General features: G+C 43.4%; 1 protein-coding gene across 12 annotated transcripts in view; it reads left to right on the top strand.

Annotated features, from left to right (window-relative positions):
* LOC125900452 (ryanodine receptor 3-like) overlaps window positions 1-15,642 on the top strand; it is a 157,059-nt gene that overhangs the window by 97,277 nt on the left and 44,140 nt on the right. For all 12 annotated transcript variants that reach the window (XM_049595456.1, XM_049595457.1, XM_049595447.1 and 9 more), the window contains 16 exons: window positions 387-660; window positions 764-878; window positions 1,785-1,917; window positions 3,671-3,774; window positions 3,876-4,011; window positions 4,240-4,426; window positions 4,538-4,646; window positions 4,721-4,841; window positions 6,040-6,209; window positions 7,909-8,129; window positions 8,415-8,505; window positions 9,222-9,362; window positions 12,922-13,085; window positions 13,233-13,311; window positions 13,846-13,935; window positions 14,039-14,185. In XM_049595456.1, coding sequence (XP_049451413.1) covers window positions 387-660; window positions 764-878; window positions 1,785-1,917; window positions 3,671-3,774; window positions 3,876-4,011; window positions 4,240-4,426; window positions 4,538-4,646; window positions 4,721-4,841; window positions 6,040-6,209; window positions 7,909-8,129; window positions 8,415-8,505; window positions 9,222-9,362; window positions 12,922-13,085; window positions 13,233-13,311; window positions 13,846-13,935; window positions 14,039-14,185 — 2,282 coding nt within the window. The remainder of the gene's footprint in view (window positions 1-386; window positions 661-763; window positions 879-1,784; window positions 1,918-3,670; window positions 3,775-3,875; window positions 4,012-4,239; window positions 4,427-4,537; window positions 4,647-4,720; window positions 4,842-6,039; window positions 6,210-7,908; window positions 8,130-8,414; window positions 8,506-9,221; window positions 9,363-12,921; window positions 13,086-13,232; window positions 13,312-13,845; window positions 13,936-14,038; window positions 14,186-15,642) is intronic.

The raw sequence follows: 15,642 nt of genomic DNA, 5'->3' as shown, positions 1-15,642 counted from the left end.
CATCCCAGTGATTTTTCATGTCATGAGTTGCATTGGAAGTGCAAGATCCAGTGTTTTTGAACCAGTTGTCAGGACATCTCAACCTCTGCTACGTTTGTGAAACTGTAGGTAATAACTGGAGTGCCCTTTCAGCATTTCATGCAAAGGCTTGCTGTTTCAAAAAAGAAAAAAACACAAGTTGGAGACATACTATATCTAACCCAGAGGGTAGTCAGTCTTCAGTCAGAGGTGATTCACTTGTTTAAATGGTCACAAGAACATGTTTAAGACATTCTAAGTCAATAAAATATCCATTTGAAAGTTTGTAGAAAATACACTAATTGCCATGAAAAAAGCTCTTTCTATGAGGAAACCTATCAATCATCTTTACCCAACCTCCTTCCCAGCTAATCTGAAGGAGTTGATCTCTCAGACGATGGTCAGCTGGGCTCAGGAGTGTCACATCCTGGATTCAGAGCTGGTCCGCAAGATGTTCAGCCTACTGAGGAGGCAGTATGACAGCATCGGGGAGCTCCTCCGGGCCATGAGGAAGACCTACACCATCAGTGCTGCCTCGGTCCAGGACACCATCAACCTCCTGGCCGCCCTCGGTCAGATCAGATCTCTGCTGTCTGTTCGTATGGGGAAAGAGGAAGAGAAGCTCATGATTGATGGACTTGGGTAGGTTGTGGTCTCCTCAGAGGAACTTTACTCGTGTTAAACATGTTTGAGATATAAGCTCAACTTTTGAGTGAATGTATCCATTGTGTCTTCTCTTCTCCAGTGACATCATGAACAACAAAGTCTTCTACCAGCACCCCAACCTAATGAGAATACTGGGCATGCACGAGACTGTTATGGAGGTCATGGTCAATGTGCTCGGAGGACACAACTCCCAGGTTAAACTATATCTTCCTCTATATCTCTGTCTGTCTCCACAGGCCGTTAAAGAGGCACCCACAGGGCTCACCGTATCACCTTGCCAAAATTAATGTAGCTCACTGAGAAAGTTTGTCTTTTAGTCCAGTTTTGTGTGTTATCATTTGCGAGTGCACATTAATGAAGACATGGTCCCAGTAGATGGGCTCTCTCCTCAGGCTGACAGCACCAGAGTCTGGGATGGAGGGCAGAAAGGGCAGAGCGAGGCTGGCTGGCAGCGTGTGAAGGTGTCAGGCCTTTAGACGTTAATTAGCAACGAAGACATGCGGGAGACATTATAGATACAAGCCTGCAGAAAGTCATTACAGTAAACTCAGCACCCCAGAATAAAACAACAACCTCTCCAAAACTATTCAGTGGCAAATCACTGTTTTTTGTTTGTTTGTTTCATAATATACTGTATGAAAGAAGTGGATGTAGCCACCATGACATCATCCATTGGTGTGTGGACTACCATCCTGAAGCCTCAAAGTCGGCATTTTGGCTGCCATCTTGTTTTTTTTTTGGCACCGCAAGTGACCATATTTGGACGAGACGATGGAGCTGGGGAGGACACACATTGCTTCAGCTTGCCATGGTGGTGCCTTGTCAATCACAAGGTTGCCACATCCTAAAGCATACCTTACTTTATCGTCTGTTTTACTCTAAATGAGACAATAATTTACAAAATCAACATCACGCTGTGTCAAAGAACACTTGAGTCTAGAGATTTAGACATGTATACAAGTGTCATTAGGAAAAAATGCAGGTTTACAATACATAAGATGGATGTCTGAGAAATATTTTGGACACCTACGCTTTGCCTTTGTTGTGATTTAACAACAACTGTCTACAACCCTACTTCGTCTGTATGTGCCATTCCACAGGAAATTGCCTTCCCCAAGATGGTGGCCAGCTGCTGTCGCTTCCTGTGCTACTTCTGCCGCATCAGCCGTCAGAACCAGAAAGCCATGTTCGACCACCTCAGCTACCTGCTGGAGAATAGCAGCGTGGGCCTGGGTGGGTACACCTCTCGATGTCTCTGTCACTTAAGTGAGAATAGCTGGTCCATCTTAACAAGGTGAGCCCAAGTGAGCCTGGTCAGAGTCCAGTGGGAAGCTAACTTCGCTCTCTAACTTTGGGGCTAAACTTCTTCACTTTAATGAGCGGGTGACAAGCAAGTCATGGGGACTTGGCTCAGGTCTTGAGGAGTTGTAGCATTGATTCACTGAAAATAGCCTGAACTGTCCACACACAGCAGTGCTATGTTTAGCTTCATACTTTCTGCTCTGGTCGCTGCAGCCTCACTGTCATCATCACAGGCACACACACACACACACACTCTCTCTCTCTCTCCCTGTCTCTTTCTCTTCTCTTTTTCTCTCTAGGGGTGCTTTGGAGCAGCAGAGGTGCACTATATAGCGCCTTTATGGGAGTTTTAAGGGTTTTATAGTTGTCATTGGAAAATGTGCCCATAGGAGTGGCCATCAGGGGCCCCTTTTCCCCAATTTTAACATTTGCCTGGTTTGCTTTTCCTAACGGTGCACCTGTGCTAGCAGTTTTCTGTAGGCTTTTGTTATTGCATCTCGTCCTCCTACCCTGCTAGTCTGCACTGATAGTGGAGGAGACTGTAGCTACATTTCACGTGTCATACGTCATCAAAGGGGGAATGCGACGTGAAAATATGTCAAAATGCAACTGTCATGCACAAATCATCAACGACAATGTAGTGTAAGCTAGCTAGCTACCTTGACATTAGCATACTACTAGTAGTTGTTATGCTTGTTATAAAGAAAAGGACCACAATACACTGTAACGACATTAAACTAAGATATTATGATGGTTGACATAGTTTTTAAATCTTTATTAATGAAGAAAATACATCTTTGGGTTGCAGTACTCTCTGTTTAGTGTTAAACATCAGAAAAAGCTTTGTTTAAAGGGCCGTGTATTCCTAACCCTTTACCCCACCCCTCTAGAATCAGGACACTCTTACCCTCAATGTGAACTTGCAAAACGGAAGGTAAAGGGTTAAGCGCTAGGAGCAAAGGTTGTAATGTTATTGGGCTTACGGTGTAGTTTTACGCTTGTCAGTGGTCAAACACACCTGTAAAACCACCTCTGGGACGGATGAAAGACAAACAGCCAACATTCTCATTAGTATGGGCGATGCACTGTAGTCACCCTTTTGCCATCGTCGGACTTGTTCTGCGCCTGTGAGCTCACATATATTAGCCTCGCACCTCCGAAGACGTGTGTTTAATTGTGAGTCAGAGCGCCGAGAATCTGTCAGCGAAGAGAGAGCGTCTCATCTCCCATTCTGTTAGAAGATGGCAGTGCCACAGTCTCAGAGAGCACCCCACTGGGGCGGGAGAGTGTCTCCCCTGACTGCACACACACATGCACCCAGTCAAAAACGCACAAACACACATACACACACGTCAGATTGCTCATCAAACAGGTGACAGGAGTTATGTAACAGTAAAAGCAAATCTAAAATCAAAGGTTGAAATCTTAAAAATATAAAAATATCCAAGCTCTAACCACAGTATTTATATGTTTATGCACATTGCTACATAAACTGGTTCCCATAGACCCTGTGGAACCTAGATGAAAGCAGACTGACAGAGGAAACTTTCCTTTAACACTAACCAGCTGTTGGCAGATCAGCTACCAGTGATATTTTGGCAACACCACCCCCTGCTGTTTGCACAAGCTAATATGGCATACAATAGAGTTAATGGTTGAGTCTAAAGAGTCCTCTGTGTTGTAGCTTCACCAGCTATGAGGGGCTCCACCCCGCTAGATGTGGCCGCTTCCTCCGTGATGGATAACAACGGCCTGGCTCTGGCACTAGAGGAACCTGATCTAGACAAGGTGAGACTCCTGCCTTCATGCTGTTTATCTGCTTGATGTAAAGACAGTGTCAATGAAAGTATTAATCTACATGTGTTGTTATGTATGTACCTCACTCGAAGGTGGTGACCTACCTAGCAGGCTGTGGTCTCCAGAGTTGTCCAATGCTCCTGTCTAAAGGTTACCCAGACATCGGCTGGAACCCCATTGAGGGGGAGCGTTACCTTTCCTTCTTGCGGTTTGCTGTCTTTGTCAACGGTATGGCTGCAGTTATCATTCAGTCTTTCTTTCTTTCTATTTGTTATTTTACTGTATCTCTATTCAAAGGTTAGCAAAGCTCCAACAAGGTTTGACAGACCTTTACCTTCAGCTGCTCACGGCAAAGTCTAGAGAAGCTTAGAGATAGTGGTGTGTTTATGTAAGAGCTGCTGTATTTTCTTGCTGACATTATGTATGTTCTTTTATGTATAATTATGTGTTTTCCAGGCGAGAGCGTGGAGGAGAACTCCAGCGTCGTGGTCAAGCTGCTCATCCGTCGTCCAGAGTGTTTCGGACCTGCCCTGAGGGGGGAGGGAGGGAATGGCCTGCTGGCTGCCATGAAGGAAGCCATCAAGATCTCTGAGACGCCGGCTCTTGACCTGCCGGGCTCTGTGCATGGAGTCAGCTCTGATGTGTAAGCAAAACCAATCAAATCAATACTGAGGACTTACCCTTAAGATTAGCTTTGTTGTTCTCTTTTTTCCTTTTCTGCTTTTCCTCAACTCTTCGCTTTTCCCAACGTTAGATCTGCTGATGGCGACGATGAGGAGGAGGTGGTGCACATGGGCAATGCCATCATGTCCTTCTACTCTGCGCTCATCGACCTGTTGGGGCGCTGCGCTCCAGAGATGCATGTACGTTTGATGGAAATTGTGAATTTATTTGTTGTTTTTCTCGCACAGGTTTTCACTATTTTTCTCTTCTTCAGCTCATCAACAAGGGGAAAGGTGAAGCTCTGCGGATTCGTGCTATCCTGCGCTCTTTGGTGCCTACGGAAGATCTTGTGGGAATTATTAGCATACCGCTCAAGATGCCCATCACCAACAAAGGTACTGGTCAGGATGTTCACTCTCATAACACACAGTGGCATACTGCACACCTTTAGGCTCAGATCAGAGCGGCTTTTTAAAAGGGTCTTCAGTAAGAGTGAAGCATTTTGCTGGCTACTTTTGTGTTGCTGAGCACCTCATGTTTTTGCAGGAGCACCTTAAATGCCCTTAAGTTGAAAAAAGTTGAAACAGGCCCTCTGTGGTGGGGATGACAAAAGGTAGTGGTGTTCGTGGTTTGTTCTGCGCCAAAGTTAGCTCACTTCCACCCTAGGCAAGCTGGAAGACATAACCGAACAAATTAGAGCCTCAACAATGTTTTAAATGTTTCACCAACCTTAGTTAGACCCAATGATTGACAGCAAATTGTCAAACTGTTCCCAACTCATCCTTAAATAGGCCTTGAACCAACCATTGTCCAGGTGAAGCTTCTGAACCGCCTGGAGGTTCTCCCTCTTCCTTCTCCTCTTTCTGAGGGTCTCATGTACCCACACAGATCTCCATTTCCCTGTGACCAACGTACAGCCTCTCACCGTCAATCACAGTTGGAGCAACTGTTAGTTTTGTACGCACCAGATCTGGATGTTTACTTCACAGCCAAATAGGAGTTAAGCTAAGGACAGGTGATTCAGTAGGTGCCTACTAGCAATTTAAGCTGCAAAAGCGCTCTGTCTGATCGGGGCATTATCCTTCCATCAGAGGACACATTTGCATGCTACTACAGGATGTCTAGCTCATGTAAAGGTACAATGGTTTATGAAACTCTGCACATTCAGAGCAAGGCGGAAGGTTATTGATTACATTTCACTGCTCATGCCTTTTTAATCAGCACAACGCTTTACTGCACACTCCCATAGCTCTGAGTAAGCCAGATCATTTCTATAGCGAGCTGTCTTGCTCTATTGATTGATCTGCATAAGCATGGCAAGACTCGCCTCTTAAATTTGCTGCCCAGAGCACCGCCACACACACGAGCTCTGTCAGCAGGCCAAGAGCAAAGACAGCAGGCCGTGGCTCCAGCACCAGAAAACTCTCATCCGCATGCTGCTGCATGCCGCCTAATGAATACACACGAGTCCCCTAATCAGAAAAGACTTGCCATTATGCACTGTGGGCTGTTCTCTGGGTATTTCACTGATTCACACCTGAGTGGTTTACTCTACATGTTGTGCCTTTCTCTCCCTGTCTCAATCTCTCTCAGATGGGTCGGTGACCGAGCCAGACATGTCCGCCTGCTTCTGTCCGGACCACAAGGCCCCCATGGTGCTGTTTTTGGACAGGGTGTATGGTATCGAGGACCAGAGCTTTCTGCTTCACCTGCTGGAAGTGGGCTTTCTTCCTGACCTGAGGGCTGCTACCTCTCTGGATACGGTGGGTTAAGCTGACAACAACACAGGAGTAATGAATGTAACATGAACTTCATCAAGGAGTTTCATGATCAATAATATTGGGCAACCCTTTATACTAATGAGGAGCTCCTCATTAAGCCATGGTTCAAGTTGCTCTTTGGCTGATTCATTTAATTGTTCTGTACTCTTATTTATCAACTAAATGTTTATGGAGCTGACAGCTCGCTCAGCTCTAAGCTCTCAGATCCATAGTGCGCAGACTTGTGGCTAAAATGAATCCATCATCACATAATATGATAAAACGTTTATTTAAAGCGCAGCAGCACACAAGGGAGTGAAAGTCATTCTGAGCACCTGGCCTGCAGTGAAGTCAGCTATTTTATGAGCCGATTCCCAGTGTGTGTGTTAGATGTGTGCAGTGCAGTAACGTTAAGGCCTAGACAGCAAGGAGAGGCTTTTTTCTTTTGCTGTAGACGTGTCTGTCCTGGTCAACAGTGTTACTGTGGCAGAAAGCTAAGAATATCATCTCTGACATCAGGCGGAGCTGTTCACACTGACAGAGACTGTACTCATGCTAATTTAATCGATGCAGCATGTGTGACGGTCTGGTATTTGGGAATCTTTTCAAGTGTTGTGTGTGGTTGTAATAGTCCCATGCTTTCTTTAGCTTGGCTTGCTTACATGTTTTGCAAACCTGTTAACCTGATAATTTGTTTATTCAAACTGTATTCTTTGAAAATGATCATCAGATGTAGTCTTTTGTTTTAGAGCAAAACAAGTAGCCCACAAGTAACCATTACAAGATAATTGTAAATTCTAAAACATAGTTTAAAGGTTCTGACATTCAGAGCATTAATGTGGCAGCAAACAACTATTTGCTATATAAAGATATAGTGGAGTAATGGTGTCCTGAGCAGAGAATGAAGCCACACTACCTCTTTGGGTGTTGTTATCTCAGTTTCTTTGTTTGTTGTTTTAGTAATCGGTCCCTGTGTGTGTATACAAATAACAAGCCGATTGCACTGCATGCGCTCATACAGTGGTTACAGGCAGTTATGGGTGCTAACAATGCCAGCGTTGTCCGGTCCCCCCTAAGGTTAACACCTTTAGCTCTGTCAGTACTGTTGCTGATGTTAGCACTGTTTGAATTCTGTTGAGAACAATCCTGGCTCGGAATGTCAATCATATAAATGCCCTGAATGTTGTATACAGCTCCTTTAAGGGTAGCCCAAGTAGAGAGAGAGAGAGAGAGAGAGAGAGAGAGAGTGTCAGAAAGTAGGGCGACTGTGGATCAGAGTTAGAACAGGTCTTCCACTAATTGAAAGATCGGCAGTTCGATCCCCGGCTCCTCCAATCTGCATGTCAAAGTATCCTCGGGCAAGATCCTGAACTTCAAATTGTTCCTGATGGCTGCTCCATTGGTGTGTGTTTGAATGGTTATTGAGTAGCAGGTGGCACCTTGTATGGTAGCCTCGGCAATTAGTGTGTGACTATGTGTGTGAATGGGTGAATGTGACATGTAGTGTAAAAGCACTTTGAGTTGTCACAAGACTAGAAACACGCCATACAAGTGTAGCAAATCATCTAGCAACAAGAACCGTTTCTTTTCTCAGAGGGAGAATGTGTTATTTGGTCTTTCTGAGATTACATAGTCTCACTTTAAATTAAATAATGTCCCCACTGCCACATGTTGTATGACCTGTGACCCGTTCTTCCCACAGGAGGGTCTGTGTACAACAGAGACCGCCCTGGCGATGAACCGCTACATCGGCTCCGCCATGCTCCCACTCCTCACCCGCTGCGCCCCTCTGTTTGCCGGCACCGAGCACCACGCCACCCTCATCGACTCCACTCTGCACACCATCTACCGCCTTTCTAAGGGCCGGTCACTCACCAAGGCCCAGAGAGACGCCATAGAGGAGTGCCTGCTGGCTGTCTGCAAGTAAGGAGCAGAGGAAACTTTGTATTAGTACAGTTAAAAGTTTTCGAGGTTTTTCTTTTTGACTACACCAAACACTTGTGGTATCTCAGCTGGCAGGAACAGCAAAAGATCAACAGTACATTTTATCTGCTTTCTAACAAAAACTCTATCCGAGCTCAGGGCCAGGTTTCCTAAATATCCCTCTAAATCAGTGTGAAAAAAGTGGTCAGTGTCTGAAGACGCTGTGGTTAAAGGCAGCTCAGGGCAGCAGCAGCACTCTTATCTCTCTCTTACCTTATTCTGCAGGCACCTTCGTCCCTCCATGCTGCAGCAGCTCCTGCGCCGCCTCGTCTTTGATGTGCCCTTGCTGACTGATTACTGCAAGATGCCTCTCAGAGTGGGCAACAATTTCTTCACTTCTCTCATTTTTTAAAATTCCTTTGCTATCCTGTGTCTTGCCTTTATCTCTTCTGCATGTTGGTCGGCTCGCATGCCTCAGCTTTAGTTGTTTCCCGTCTGCCTCATTATCTGTTTGCCTTTACTTTCTACATAATCTAACTTTTGTTTTTGTCTGTGTGGTTGCTGCTTTGTTACCTTGGTTAATTAGATTGTCAGCTTGGTGGGGAGGTACACAACAATTAATTTCCACCAGCTCTATTGCAGGTGCACCTTTAATGTAATATCACTGGCATACACCTCTGCCCTCAGACACACACACACACACTCAGAGGTGCACATTTCTAACACCCACGGTATTAATCATCTGCTGTGGAGGAAGTGGGCAGCTGCAGGAGGGAAAACAAGGGGATGAAGTATTGGACTGTGTGATTACAGGCTTGTTGGCTCCACTGCTCCACTCAATCCGTCTGGAACACACCAAAGAAATACTGTAGATGTAATAGGTTGTGACTGGCCTGTGAGATGGTTCACACGATTCCTCTTTACCTTCATGTGCACATTTGGATTTCATTTGTGCTGAGTCTGATTTCCTTTCATATTAGCGATACATGCATGGCCCACTGCCAGTGAGTCTTGAGCATTTGTACAGGCTGCTAAATTCTGTGTATTTGTTACTCTGCTTGTCTTGACCTTTGCCCTGTGTGTGTCCTCCAGCTGCTTACCAACCACTACGAGCAGAACTGGAAGTACTACTGCCTCCCGTCGGGCTGGGGCAGCTACGGAACAGCATCTGAAGATGAACTGCTGCTCACCAAGAAAATCTTCTGGGGAGTGTTTGATTCTCTGTCCCAGAGGGTGAGGGGTCACTCCATCTTTTTTCATTTTTATTTGCAATTTTATAGAAAGATGAAGTCCTTCCCTGTCCAGACTTCCATTTGACCTTGTAAAAAATGTGGACTGTAGTCAATGATGAGGTTTCTGAAAAGCACCTTGACTTACATGTGATGTTTTTATTATTTTTTTTTTTTTAATTTTGCAAGTCAAGAAAGTCACAGTTTGTTGTACAACTGTTGAAGTATTGTCAGGAATCAGTTCAGGAAGGACCCAAATGCAGAGCAGGAGGCAGGTTTAAGGTTTAACAAAAAGCGAGCTTTAAAGGAAATGACCACTTTAGAATGAAAATACGAACAGTACCTACTCACCCTCATACCGACAAGAAGTCCAGAGTAGTTTTTTAATCTACTTTAACGGCATAATTTCTCACCGTGGTCAGTTAGCTTGCAGGCGTGCTGTGTTTACATGGCAACTTGCGCGAGACTCAAGAACATTCAGAGATGTTCTTGAGTCTCGTGAAATTATGTCTTTAAAAAGTCAATTTTGCATGCTGCGGCTTCAGGGCACTTGGATTACGACGGACGAGCCTTTCTGACGTTTTTGAAATGCATTAGCAGAGTTTTATTACATTTTCAAAATGATTTTGGACGTGGGTTCCATGCACTTCAAGTGTATGGAAAAATCCGTTTAGCTGTTATCATCCGATACACCGAACGAGTTTTGTGGATTCAAAAACTAGACTGGACTTCTTGTCGGCATGAGGGTCAGTAAGTACTGTCTGTATTTTCATTCTGAAGTGGCCATTTCCTTTAATAAAGCTTATACAAATCATCCAGAACAGGCAGGAAACTGAAAGTCCAAACGAAAGAAGATCCAAAACTAAACTGAAAAACCAACCAGGATAATACGATGAACTCAAGTAAAAAATCTGAACAGAACACAAGACACCAGGAAGGAAACGGAACAGGGGACGACACCAAGAACACAGGTGAACTGACGAGGAACAAAGGGAAACACACAGGTATATGCACAGAAAACAAATCATAATAACGAGACACAGCTGGAGTAGGAGGACGCAGGCAAAAGGAGGGACATGGGGATTGGCAACCAACTAGGGTTTACTAATACAGAACAGGTGTGAAGAGAAGACTCTGGGAACAGGGAAGGACTAACGAGACAGGTGTGACAGAAAACACACAAAGACAGGAAGTAAAATCAGACATGGCACATGAGGAGAGAATCTATGAAATAAAACAGGAAGCAGATTAAACATGAATGAATAACATGAAACAAGGAACACAAACAGAAAACTCCAACACATGTTGCTGAGGTAATGTGATACCTTTAACTCTTGCTGAAGCTACGATGCCACTGTGTTGTGTACTGGGATGTACTCACGCTAACAACAGGTCGTCTTTCGCTTCCCGGCTGATAATAAGAGGAGGAGGAGCCACAGGATAAAACATCATTAATGCATGGATCTAAATTACCGAGCCAAGTATCTAGCTGGTGTTGGTGACATTTATTTTGCGAGACAAGAGATGTAGTTCATTTATTGGTTTCCCCCAACACTTAATGGTGCCAGGACAACCTACAATAAACTGCGACTTTCTTGACTTTCATTTAAATTTATGAACATCATATGTGTAATTAAGGGCACTACTTAAACGTAATAAAAGAAAATGTCTCCCTGCCATTGATTACCACACATATTTTCTGAGATAAGGTCCCATGGGAGACACCAGGAGCTGTGTTGCCAACTCTTTTCCAATGACAGTAGCTAGCACTAGCTGGAATGGTCACTGAAAGTCGCCAGATGATGTCATGTGCTCATTTTTGTGACATCATTGCGCATTACTACAGGCATTAAAAAACTTTGCTGTATTAGATTGAATAGAGAAATCCAAAATAAAATATTTGAATGGCATGGGAGCTTTGGTGCTGATGCTATAGTGCACCACTTATCTTGTGTGTAAATCCAGAGAGCATGGTTGTAAATGTTACCATAGAAACAACATCAGTACAACTGAACTCCCATGGCGAGCTGCATCTCCTCCTCTCCTGCCTGTCCCACACCTACTGCATAGCGCACGAGGAGAGACAGGCCAGACCCCACGCTGATGACAGAAGACAGAAATTCTCTCTTCTCAGATGGTCTCATTATATTTATCGCTAGTCGCTTTTTTTTTTTTTAGAAATAACGTTGCTAAGAGGGTCTTTAAAGTCGCTAAATCTAGCAAGAAAGTCGCCAAGTTGGCAACACTGACTGGAAGGGAGTGACTTCGCCTCTCATTTGTGACTTCATTATGCTACATTAACATGTATTTGGCAAAAGGCTGACATCTACTTTATCTAAAAAAGCATTTTGTAAGAAATATAATAGATGTAAGAAATGATATAAGAGATTGTAATGCCACAAATTGACTACAAAAGCCATGAACAGTTAAATTAAAGTCCCCTAAGTCATCACAGTCTTAACTAGAAAAGCACTCAGAGAGTGCAGACCTCCGCCAAGTAGGTGATATTCCCTCCCCCTCTGCATCAGATTTTGCAGCCTGCATCACAATTAGGTTATTTGCATCACTATCATTAGGTTATATATGCCTTCACCATGGAGACACTGTGGTGTATTTATTTTGTGATATTATTTTTGATATTGCAGGGAGCCTAGCATGCTCGCCACTGCCAACCGGTGGCGCGCGTCTGGTCATGGAATGAATCTAACTTTCTAAAACTTTCCCTTACAGATTGACTATGAAAACGCTATTTAGCACTATTTTGTTTAAGCATGTGCATGGCCAAAACATCAAGTTGGGAGGCAGTTTTAATCAACAGCAGCGTCTTGTACATACCGTGTCATTGAGTCTGGAAAACCCCCATTCAGTCAGACGATAGACTATTTATTCCTGACGAGCCCAAGTAGGCCTACTCGCCACTGCCAACCAGTGGCGCACGTCTGGTTATGGAATGAGTCTATTCTACAACTCAGTGAATACACAGTGCTATTTAGCGCTATTTTATTATTTTATCCACTTTGCTTCAACCGATCACCACCAAAATTTTATCATCTGTTCCTTGTCCCATTATCTACCTTTCCTGAAAATTTCATCAAAATCCGTTCATAACTTTTTTGAGTTATTTTGCAGACAAACAAACAGACAAACAGACCAGCGCTGGTGAAAACATAACCTCCTTGGTGGAGGTAATTACCATGTATGTATTCGAGGGACTTGTTGGCACAAACATCTTGAGGTCTGTTTATGATGCAGAGGGCTGAACTCAGTGCATCTCACTAAATGCCTACTCATGAAAGGAGGCTGTGCAAAGGGCCGGCTGGACAGCCGTCATTGATCCAAAGCCTCTAGCGCGCTGGTTCTCCAGCTTTTAGAATAATTCTTCATTAACGTCTCCTCTCCTGGTCCCACTGCACTGTTACACTTTCACTGGAGTGGCTGTGTAGCTTTATTTAAGTCCCAACTTAAATGAACAGCTGGTCATTAATTGTATTTGTTAAATAAGAAGACAATTTACACAACTATACTTAGATTTTAATTGTTCCTTTCTGTCTCTCACCATGTAGAAATATGATGCAGAGCTGTTCAAGATGGCCATGCCTTGCCTCAGTGCCATAGCTGGAGCTTTGCCACCGGACTACGTGGACGCCTCCATTAGTACCACTGTGGAGAAGCCTGTTTCTGTAGATGCTCAGGGCAACTTTGACCCCAAACCCATCAATGCTGCTAAGTAAGCTGTGCCGGAGCCACACGTCAATAAGATATAGTATCAGCTTGTCTTACTATATCATAGAATTGATGGCATGCATGACTGTGCATAAATTCAGTAACATGCATTTTAATGCAGAAGTTGAGTAACTGTCGCATTTTTTCCCAGCATTGCTCTTCCAGAGAAGCTGGAGCACTTTGCCAACAAATACGCAGAGCACTGCCATGAGAAGTGGTCAGCAGAGAAGGTAAGACCAAAGATAAGAGCTTTCACTTGTGGAAATGGCGATTAAATTGAACAGTTTTCGACTTGGAACAAGTCATGGGTGTTGTAAGGAAAAGAGAGGGCAGTTAAAATGTCTGAAAAGAAATACTGCACGCAAAAGCTGCAGAGAAGCAGCCATATCGAAGTGAAAAAAATCAATTCAAATCAATATCTTGCTATTGTTTTTTTCCAATATCACAGCATTGTTTCTGTTGGTAATGCCTCCTTTCTGTTGGAAGGGGTCCTCTGGGCATGCTGACAATAATTGTGCTCGTCTCGGCTGTTGAAGGCCCCTGCTTTCTTTTGTGCCAACTGCTTAGCCTGCATTGTTGCATCTGTCAAAAAATTTAGCGAGAGCTGAGAACAGCAAGAACTGAATGTACCATGACTCTTTAATGTGTTATGCGTACTTAATCTCTTGCCCAGTCTTTCAAATAATAAATCGCGTCCTTAGGGGACTGTGAAAGCAATGAAGATTGCTTTCACCCTTGTACATCCCTCTGTGCTTGTGCCTCAGGTGCTGCTGGGATGGAAATATGGAGACTGTGTGGATGAGAAGGCCAAGATTCACCCTCAGCTCAGAGTCTACAAAGCCCTGACAGAGAAGGTACAAAATAGTGAATGTGAGATTTGTGAAGGAGGGTAACGCTGAAGAGATTGAGGCTTCGGGGCTGTAGTCCTTGTTCCCTATTTCTGTCTGTGTGCTTCAGGAGAAAGAGATTTACAGATGGCCAATTAGAGAGTCCCTGAAGTGTATGCTGGCAATGGGCTGGAGCATTGACAGGACCAAGGATGGAGAGAGCATGTATCAGCAGAGGGAGACTGAGAAAATGCGAAAGATTTCTCAGGCTTCACAGGTACAGTGCAGAAGAATATGGCAGAGACATACACTGATGTAAATAAATGTGATTGTCCTCCAAAAACATTTGAAACAAAACATTTATTATCAGACCATTAATAATGTTTTGTAGCTAAGGTATGTTAGAAATAAAATCGTCATAAATGATGTCTATTTCTCCACAACACTGTCTTTCTCAAGTATGATGATAAACAAATCTTATTTTTAATGCATGAAAATAAAATCTTAGTGCTTCATGGACAAAATTTCTATTTCTGTCTACTTCCTCCTAAAGGAATACTTCACCAACAAAATGACCATTTGTAAACCAGTTAAGCAGGATTTATACTTGTGTGGCAGACCCTACGCCGTAGTCTACGCACGTCGCCTACGCACATCGCCTACGCACATCGCCTACGCCGTTGTGAACATTTTTACTTGTGTGGTGGTGTGTCTGTGTCACTCTGCAGTTAGACCTCCAAAACACTAGTCAGCGACAGGGTTTCTGTGAAGTGCTGTAAAGTTTAGTTGATTCAAAACACACATTAAACACACATTAAACATGGCTTAATAGAGATAATTTCAAACACAAGTACACAAATCAGCTTCACTATAACTCACAGCATTCACAAACAAACACTTTATCTGGACACATTTTCCCCACATATACGACATCCTAATGTTATTAGCACAAGCCTATGGAATTTTACATTGTATAAATTAGCCTAGTGGCTACCAGATTTTTCCTCTACTCATATGAAGCCAGGAACAACAGCAACATTTAACAAAGGTAACGTTACAAAATTCGGCTCCATTACAACTCACAAGGCTCACTGACAAAACAACTGTCTTTTACTAAAAACGTTTTCCAAACAAATTTAACATGCTAACATTATTAGCACAAGCCTGTGGCATTTTACATTTTGTAAATTAGCCTAGCAGCTAGTGATCTTTTCTTCTTCTCATATAAAACCAGGGACCACAGCAACATTTAACAAAGGTAACGGCACACAATTTGGCTCCATTACACCTCACAAGTCTTATACTTAACATGTTTTCCAAACAAATACAACATGCTAACGTTATTAACACAAGCCTTTGGCACTTACACTGTATAAATTAGCCTAGCAACAAACGGAGATCCTCAAATGAGGCCAGGTTAAATCACACCCAAGACTTAAAATGCAATTTTTATGGAGGCTTTTTTGTCTACACAATTTATTGTTTCTTATCTGTGAAATTAAAGTTAATAAAAGCTTTGTTTCCACTGAGGGAAATGGTTTCATCTTACAAAAATAGATAGGAGGTCTGCGTCGCTGTGACGTTTAGTTACATTTCTGGGGAGATGCATGTCAGGCTATGGCGTAAGGTATGGTGTAGATTATAAAAGTATAAATCCCACCTTAGTCGTGTTGTTTTACCTTGAATTCATGAAACATATTGATTTATTGATTGATTGGGAACCACTTTTAACAA

The sequence above is a fragment of the Epinephelus fuscoguttatus genome, linkage group LG14 (genome assembly GCF_011397635.1).
Source record: "Epinephelus fuscoguttatus linkage group LG14, E.fuscoguttatus.final_Chr_v1".
Lineage (NCBI taxonomy): Eukaryota > Metazoa > Chordata > Actinopteri > Perciformes > Serranidae > Epinephelus > Epinephelus fuscoguttatus.
This window is presented reverse-complemented; position numbering and strand designations above follow the sequence as displayed.